The sequence below is a fragment of the Gallus gallus genome, chromosome 2 (assembly GCF_016699485.2).
Source record: "Gallus gallus isolate bGalGal1 chromosome 2, bGalGal1.mat.broiler.GRCg7b, whole genome shotgun sequence".
NCBI classification, from domain to species: Eukaryota; Metazoa; Chordata; class Aves; order Galliformes; family Phasianidae; genus Gallus; species Gallus gallus.
Window position 1 is genome coordinate 67,363,461 of NC_052533.1, and position 8,930 is coordinate 67,372,390.

General features: G+C 41.8%; 1 protein-coding gene across 2 annotated transcripts; it reads right to left on the minus strand.

The window, feature by feature from the left end:
* Nucleotides 1-695: 695 nt before the first annotated feature.
* On the minus strand, nt 696-8,609 carry SERPINB1 (serpin family B member 1). Of its 2 annotated transcripts, none has more exons than XM_040692413.2 (7): nt 8,521-8,609; nt 8,250-8,399; nt 6,026-6,163; nt 4,988-5,105; nt 3,822-3,964; nt 2,983-3,150; nt 696-2,273 (listed from the first exon to the last, which is right to left on the minus strand). In XM_040692413.2, the coding sequence occupies exons 2-7, from the start codon at nt 8,373-8,375 to the stop codon at nt 1,872-1,874; spliced, it is 1,095 nt and encodes a 364-aa protein (XP_040548347.1). In that variant the 5' UTR covers nt 8,376-8,399; nt 8,521-8,609; the 3' UTR covers nt 696-1,871. The 2 variants fall into 2 exon arrangements, with proteins under 2 accessions (XP_040548347.1, XP_015137679.2); XM_015282193.4 differs by having other exon boundaries at nt 8,224-8,399.
* Between the last annotated feature and the right edge of the window lie 321 nt (nt 8,610-8,930).

Here is an 8,930-nt window from a genome sequence, read left to right on the forward strand (position 1 = left end):
GGGCACCAATAACACAGAAACATGTACCAATATGCCAACTCAGTGACTGCCATTTTATGTAAGTTGTTACTCAGTCCTCATTCCCTGTGCTAGCAGATGGAGCCATTACACTTGCAGGAGAAGCCAATGATTCACTGTAGTGGAAATGCTGTCGTTGCTTGAACCGGTGATTGAGCACCTGGTGGGAAGGCAGTGCCAGCCCAGGTGCAAGCAATGCAGCTGAGTGACTGGAAGAGGTGGAGCCAGGATGCACCCCTTCTCAAACCTCATTTAAGACCTGGCAATGGAGGCAAAGGCCTCCATCTAAAGATTCCTATCTATCTGAGGTTGTTGTAGGACTTCTGAAGGTAAGCAGCTTCCTCGTCCCTCCCTCCCTCTCTCCTCCTTCTCTTATTTCTGTACATGCTATTTTTGTGTCTGAGTGGATCTTTGCTCATTGTTGCCTGGGATCTTGCTGTTTGGCTGACTTGTTGAGCTTTTCATTGCATTACATTCCCATAATAATCCCTTTTCCAGAGACAAGGTTGTTTTTTCATTGTTTCCACCTGCTCTGAAGAGGCCAAGGACTTCATACACCTGATTATGTGTACTGGGTCAGCAGCTTTCTCTGGAGCTAGCGTTCTAATTACAGCGACAGTTACTTTTGTACTCTGAAATACAAAATGATGTGCAGAAATTTCTGTTTGGAACATGAGTTGAAGATAATCTCTTTATTTGGTGCTTAATGAGAGAACTGCTATGCAGTTTACAATTGCATGAATGACTGTGCCCTACTTAGAACTGAGACTGTACAGGTAAACTCAAGGAACAGTATCCGGAATATATGCAACACAGAAAAGTAACATTCAGAAACAAAGAGAATATTAACAGTATGTAGTGGCTCTCAGGCATAAAGCAGTTGTACAATGTAAGGAGTTACCTATAAACAGGTAGTGGGCATCAGAGCTCAAATGTTGAATTTTGTACGTAAAGAAACATTAAGTATTTGTTGCAGGTTATAGGTAGTTATCTTCTGGGAAGCTGAGGCTCACTTAGCATCTAGCCAGAAACTATTCCCTATTGAAAATACCTGAACTTGCAGAAATGTTCATTTTGTTCAATAACTAAAATGGCACCGAATTCCGTATTTGAAGAATTCTCTTTAGACATGTCACCTAAAGACATTAGTTTCTCTTCCTCACTTAAAAGTTGTATTGCAAGTCTTCTGGCTAATGTCTGGAAGGGGTTACTTTTTATTTAAACAGCTTAATCCTTTGTCTATTAATAGTTGTCTCTAAACAAATGTTATCTGACCTTCTACTCCGTGACAGAACTGGGTAAACTCAGCTGTTCTGGAGGAAGCCTTTTGGTACCTAGAGGTGTTGATATCTTTATTTTGATATTAATACATATTTGAAGAGGGAGACTTTAGGGAAGAAATAACTTTCCAACTACATCCTAGTATACACACATAAGGAATGACTGTGCTGTATCAGGGGTTGTCAGCCTTGGCTGTAAACACAGTGAAATCTGTACAAAGAGAGAGGGTGATCTGGCATCCTGGAAGTTCAAATCTCTTCCAGGAATATTTCTATTGCTAGTCCAATTTCAAAAGAAGATTTCTGCCTGCAGTTAGATTTGGTTTTTTGTGGTTTTTTTTTTCTGGTTACTTCCTAGTGAGTACAGGAACTTAGAATCTCCAGGGGGGGGGAAAGAAAAGTTATTAATACATTTTCTATCTAATTGTTTTAATGTGAAATGCAGAATCATAGTGACAGTTACCGAGAACTCAAGACAGGAACCATAACATTCTATATCAGAATTCAACTTACTCATAAGCGAAGCATTTGTGGATTGCAGTGGAAACTGCTTTGCAAATGATGGGTTATTTTTCATGGAGAAGCATATCTGCCAAAGAAAACTATGCTTTTCGTTGGGTTGTGGCGAAGAAAGAAAAGGAAAGGATGGTCAGCATTGAAATCCTCTTCTATAACCATGCAAAGCATTGCAATGCCAGCAGTAGCAGCTGCAGCTTCTGTGCCTTCCTCATTCACTTCTACAAAAGCCTTGTGGACAATTTTAGAGAGGAAAAGGTCGTGTGCCCCTGACATTCCTGACAAGTCAGCCTTGGCACTGTCAAATATGTCCAACAAGCCCATAGCTGATAAATCTGATTTAAGGTCATAGCTTTCTTCTAGCTTAAATTTTGGCAAATGCACATGGACATCAGTGGAATATAGATGCTCTGGACGTGTCCACTCCTGGAGCTTCTCTAAGGTGAGCTGCTGCTCCAGCTAGAATTAAAAACACAGAAAGCATTACATGTCATCGGTGTAGAACTGTATTAATTTCAGTAACATGTAGAGGGCTGTATAGAGTGTCATGCTACTACAAAGCAAGTATACAAAAATGACTATCTCCCTGTTTCTGAGAGCTCAGTACAGATTTAATGAATGCTATTAAAATTAAGTGAAGTCATTGCAGTTTTCGGTTGACGGAGTAAAACAGATATTTGCTTTTTGATGCCAGATAGATAGAGAATACAAAAACATGCACCGACAGCTAAAACCAATCATTCTTCCTGTTATTCCAACTAAAGGGAATTAGGTAATTAGAAACAAAAACATCATCAGTGAGATTGAAGATGCTGATATCTTCCCAGTTCCTGTATATTTAGTAGAAAAGTTTGCCTAATATAAGCCTAAGAAATGAAAGACTTTCAAAGGTAACTTAAGTTCCACCATGAGAACAAAAAAAAAAGGCCATTTTTTTTCATAATCTCCTTCAGAGTTGTGTTCAGCAAGCTAAGGGACGTAGGAAAAGCAGAACACAACTTCTCTCCCTGATGCACAGTGTGCATGTATTCCTGTGGTGGTAGCAGAGCATTATCTAAAAAAATATGCTTGATGGATATGGTGTTCTAAGAACGTAGGTTCGTTAAGGCTTTAATGTTGAGGGGCTGAATGTATCTGTTAAATAACTGCATTAGCTTAGATGGATCACCTTCTGCAGCCCAGTGGAGTCATCTTCAATGTCATCAGGCAACAGGATGATCATGCTAAATTCTCTTTCATCATAGGGCAGCTCCAAAACACGGGTTTTCATGTCGGAGATGTACCCAAAACGAAACTTCTTCTTCTGATACATCATTTTCACTGTCTTTCTTTCATTCTAAATAATTCAAACATACAGAAAACATTAAAATACACTTACCATCATTCCTTTAAATTGGTAAGAATTGTATTCTTGCAGAAATTCCTACTGTGCTATATCAGGTGATTATAAAACTGCTGCCATCAGATTCCTGACTGGCAGGTTAATAACAGAGTGAATTTTAATATTTCATTCTTCCTAGTCTTTTATAGCACAGTCACTGCAGAGACTGAAGCAATACTTGAGTTGCTGTACCTTTATATTTCTCTAACAGCAGAAATAACCAGTGTTAGAAACCAAAGATCAACCCTGTTCAGCATAAATCAGATGACTGAATACATTTCTTGTAGGGCTGTTCCACAAAATATAGAACAAGAAAATGGGGCTCAAACAAAACGTGTAGTCATCTTAATACAGTTCATACCAGCCTAAGGACGGAAACTCAGCCAGGCACAGTCAGGGTCTCAGGCTGTATATGAGGATCACCTCTGACACTGTTGTAGTAAGTGACAGAACAAATTGCTAGAAATACTGAAGTTCATATAGGAACTCCTATGTAAACTGAAAGCATTCACAAAAGAGTCCCTGCTTGCATTCTTTTATAATTGTAAGTAAAATTTCAGCCTAAGATCTATATTTTTTTTGTGTTTTTTTGTTAGGTATATACTACCAAAATGTATCTGTTGTACCTTATTCAACCGAAATGGCATGTCAGCAGTGTTGGCTTCTTCAAATTTCTCTGCCCAGTTCCCTTTGAAATAAATAGCATTTACCAGTACCAGCTTGGTCATGCTATTAACTGAGCCTTCAGACAGCAGATCAGGGATTTTACCTTTGGAGGGCACAAAAAAAGGGAGGTTACAACAAAGGCTTGTAACATGTTGATTGCATGTGAATTATCCCCAAAGATACTGATGCCACAGAAATATAAAATTCTAGTCCATTCCTCTGATAAAAAATGGTCTTTTCAGTACCTGTCACTTTACTTCACCTTACTTGTTAATAGTACATGCTATAACTTTTGATATACAGTAACTTGATGGAAATGTAATATTTGTAGTTATGACTGTCACAGATGACTTGTTGGCTCTGGTGGTTTGAATCTAGCTACCCAGGTAAAAAGGACCCAGAGCAGCCCAATCTGCAGAGTGCTGCAGCACATCACTTCAGGGTGGCTGGCATCTCCTTGCCACAACTGCAGCCAGCTATGCAAAAACACTAGAAAAAACCAAGGTTTAGGATTATTGGATTAAGGAAGATATAAAACATGGACTAGGCTGTCATTTTAGGCAGTCAAATTTAGACAGACAAGATGTCCAATTCGTGAGTATAAATCTGTCTGTGCAGCTAGCCTATGTGGGTTGGCCTGAACACAAGCAATGGATTTAAACAGGAGGGGGAATGACTGTTTAAGAGGGTGGATAGTGATAGGACAAGGGGGAATGGTTTTAAACTGAGACAGGGAAGGTTTAGGTTAGATATTAGGAGGAAGTTTTTCACACACAGGGTGGTGACACACTGGCACAGGTTGCCCAAGGAGGGTGGGGATGCCCCATCCCTGGAGGCATTCAAAGCCAGGCTGGATGTGGCTCTGGGCAGCCTGGTCTGGTGGTTGGTGACCTTGCACATAGCAGGGGGGTTGAAACTCAATGATCACTGTGGTCCTTTTCAGCCCAGGCCATTCTATGATTTATATAGTGTTGTAATGTCTTGCTTAGGTTTTCTCTGGTTCTGCCAGCCAATCATTTGACACTGACATTCCTATTATCTCCATAGGTGGCAGGAAATAGAAGCTGTTCCTGCTCCTAAAGTATGCAAAAAACTGCCAGTTCCTTATTAATGAAAAATAGTTCACCTTCAGTTTTCTCCTCTACCCACTGGTTAATTTCCTTCCGGGCTTCACCATAAGCATGAAGAAAATCAACTGCAGCCAAATCAGCTCCATATGACTTCTGAGTATTAGTCAGGAACTCCTAGATTTTGGAACATTAAGAACAGCTGTCATTGCACATAGATCTTTATCTTTCTTTTCATAGGTCTACTACATCTTTACATTGTAGTAACACAAATTGAAGATACCACCTGCTCTGAGGTGGGGTTCTAGCAGTGCATTGTCTGTTTGGGTGGGTTTTTTTCCTGTTTCTTTGAAACACCAGTGAGCAAGCCCCACTGTACATCTGCCATGTTGAGGGAGTGCTTAGTGCAGGTGCTCCAGCACTTCTGTCATTCTCCTGAAACAGGCTCAAGCATGACTAAAAAAACAAAAACTCCCAGAAAGAGCTGGAGAGGGATAAAAATAGCAGTACCTAAATAGACGCAGAGGTACAGTTCCCTTGTAAACAGGCATGCTGTTGAGACATGATGGCAATGTCCCCCCAGAGAAATGTTTTCAAAAATGTTTTAAGTAATGTAGTACTAGAGCAATGAAAAGCCTAAAAAACAACAGACAGAGGAATGGGGCATTGCTAATCTGTACTCTAAGCTAAGAACCTGCACGGCTTGCAATTTCTCTTGAGCCCCAAAGCAGCAGAACTGAACTAGCGAAGAAAGGGATTTGTTATGTAATATCCTCTAGGCGTATCCTTTAGGATGTCCAGATGCATATGCATTTCTGCATCTATAGGCATGTGTACAACACTCGTACTGACTGCCTGGTAACTTTTAGATGTCTAGACATGTTTTTACCTCATACTCAAATGGCTGCATTCCTATAAAGACAGCAACACCTGAGCTATGCTGCTTATTGATGCAGAAAGATAGTTTTGACATCTGGACTTGCTGGTGTGATATTTTTGCTATGGGGCGCGTTCTGGAGGCAGGAGAGCAACAGATGATGAAGTTACAAAGCCTCCCCCCAGGTTCCACCACACAGCTATGTTCTGTGTACCCATACCGGCAGAAAGCTGTAGGACTTCTCTCCGTAAAGCCGGTTGGCAATCCGTAGGAGACAGGAAGAATCCCTTCTGTTGATGTCTGCAGTCAGAGCCCGGAATCTTGAGTGTATATTTTCAACTTCATCAAAATGAAACGTCTGAAATGAAAGAGATGAGCTAACTACTGCTAATGCTGTATTTATAGAGAACATGCAGCATATCTGTATGGTATCTGTTTGGTAGTTAAGTTGAAAAACAAAAGCAGAAAGAAGCTGAAAGCTGTAAACATCAAAGAACAAGTGAAACTGTCTCTTAGTGCTGTGCCAGCCATGTCACTTGTATTCAGCTACTGCTTTACAGTTAGCCACAGCTGAAGCTGTTAATTGTGATCCAGAGTCCTATTAGAGTGCTGTCTGCATGTTTTTCCTCCGTGGACTACTGAGCTTGTCTGAGCACTCAGGAAAGATGAGGTGTTAAGAAAATGTGAGAGCTATAACCTTTGGTTTTATGAAAATATAAGTATTTCTACAGACAACTATCACCTTAAAATTAAAAGCTGTTATAATATGAAAGCGTGCATACAGATACCTGAAGGGAAGCTGACTAGCCAAGGTGTGCAGGTTGGGCAGCAGGATCTACTATATTGGGTGGTGCTGTGTGGAGCTGGATCCTTATGGGTCCCCTCCACTGTGGGGTATTCTATGATTCCAACTTAAGGTAGGATTATGATCCCAGAAATGGATTTCTGCATGCTTCCTTCACACTCATCAGTCACCATCTCCTTAATTAACTGATGTTCTCATCAATTAAACGTTATACCATGGGAATGTGCATTACAGAAGGTTACTGTGCCGAAACACCTTAGAATCATAGAATCACTGAAGTTGGAAAAGACACACAGGATCACCCAGTCCAACCATTCATCCCAACCTTCTATCTCCAACTTCCCTATGCTTCTCTTGCATTATTTCTGCTCTCAGTAGATTCTTCCTGGGTGGGGCTGACAGTTGAGTTATAAGGAATGTATGTTCAAAGTCTGTTTCTACAAGCAGTGATTCAGTTTTATAGTCTTTTCACAAAGAATGGCAGCAGTTAATGGTCTAAACAAGTTCTTCCTAAAGTTCGGAATACAAAGGTGAACTTAATCATAGGGCAAATAAGTTAATAGGAACTACAGCGACAATTCTTTCATACTTCCCCTTGCACTAGCAGGTGTTTGCCTTGCAAAGAAAAAAAAGAGGCAGGGTCCCTTCTGAACATGAGTCTGAGAGGGAATTGGCACTGCTACCTACATGAGAATTTGCAGTTTGCAACTGCTGTTGTGGAGAGTGGGAAAGGATTGATGAGCTGGGTCCACAACAAAGCCCCCAGTAAAGGAGCCACACCATTTTCATTTAACCTCTGCTGCTCAACCTAAGGATACCATGAGAATGGACACGTGAGTTCTGCTCCTCAGAAATACTGGGTGCTTGGCTGCTATAACACTGGGTCTTGGGTAACATCACCGTGTATTGTAACAGTTGTCAGCCTTAGAATAATACAGCTCTATATTTTATTTTTTACTTATAAGATACACTTAGCATTACTATGTATACCATTATGTATGTATACATTGCAAAACAATAGTTCTCTGTGGAAAAGGCTCATAGAATCATAGAATGGGGTTGGGCTGGAATTCAACTTAAAGCCCACCCAGTTCCACTGCCTTGCTGTGGGCAGGGCAGCCACCTACCAGCTCAGGCTGCCCAGGGCCCCATCCAACCTGGTCTTGAACACCTCCAGGGATGGGGCACCCTCAGCTTCCCTGGGCAGCTGTGCCACCACCTCACCACTTTCTCAGTGGAAAAACTTCCTCTAACAAATATCTTGCCTAAATCTTCCCTTTTTGTTTAATGCTGTTCCCCCATGTCCTATCACAAGCTCTAGTAAAGACTTGCTGCTGGAGATGCTAATTGATTTTAAATTAAGACTGATAAATCAGTGAAATTAGTTTCCAGATTCATCAATTAACCCAAATGAAGTGAGAAAGAAGGGCTATCAGTGAGCACAAGAGGAGGGCTCTGGAGTGCAGCAGGCAGGTGGCAGCAGGGGGGAAGAGTCAGCAGGAGTGACAGGAACCTTGCCCCAAGCTCACGCAAATAACGCCCTCCTCCCATTGCCTTGTCTCTAAAACTGAACAACATTTAATTTTAATAAAACAAGCGAAAATGCTGCTGACCTTCAGCACCTGTGTCTCTGTATTACCTCTGGACCCGAGGAGGACCATGGCCAGAGCAGTAGAAATACTGAGAGGGGAGAAGAAAATGTTTCCTGATGGGTTCGTCTCATTAACCTTTCGGAAGAGATCAAGTGCAAACCTGCTGTTGGCATTGCTCAGGCTCTCCATGGCTGCAGCTGAAAAATAAAAGTTTCAGTGAAGGCTTCAGAAAGCACTCCTCGATGCCCTAGTGCAAGTTCCAAGGGCTGGCTTCATTTCAGGCTGCAAAATGCAGAGGCACAGCAAGCACGCACTTACCTCCTGTGATGCTTGGCAGCTGCTAGGGAGGATCAAACCAGGAGGAGAGCAGCCAGCAGTAAGCTGGAGCTAGGGCCACTGGGAGCTGTGAGGTCTCTGGGAGTGGGTTGAAAGGTGCAATGCTGGGGCGGGCAGATGGTTACGCAAAGGCTGGCGGCAGGCAGTGCTGTAAAACCTTCCTGCCTTCCTGCTTGTGCAGCTGGGATCCCTCCTTTTTGTTTGCACTGGGATTTGTAGATATGGCTGCTTCTAGCTTCTCTCAAGCTTTCTGGCAGCTTCTCTCTGCTTTATGGTAGACGTTAATGTGATTACTTTCCTTTTCAATTTAGAAAAGAAATGACAAGCACGCTTTTGCTTTCACTTTAAGCATAGCACCATGAATACACTCCAGCAGCAGCCTGGACACGTAG

Bases quoted from the DNA above. Each gene is read 5' to 3' on its own strand.
- SERPINB1 (XM_015282193.4), bottom strand. From the start codon at position 8,391: ATGGAGAGCCTGAGCAATGCCAACAGCAGGTTTGCACTTGATCTCTTC. The intron at 5,106-6,025 runs GTATGGGTACAC...TCCAAAATCTAG, and splicing joins AGTCCTACAGCTTTCTGCCG to GAGTTCCTGACTAATACTCA. The intron at 2,274-2,982 runs GTGATCCATCTA...TTTTAATTCTAG, and splicing joins ACTCCACTGGGCTGCAGAAG to CTGGAGCAGCAGCTCACCTT.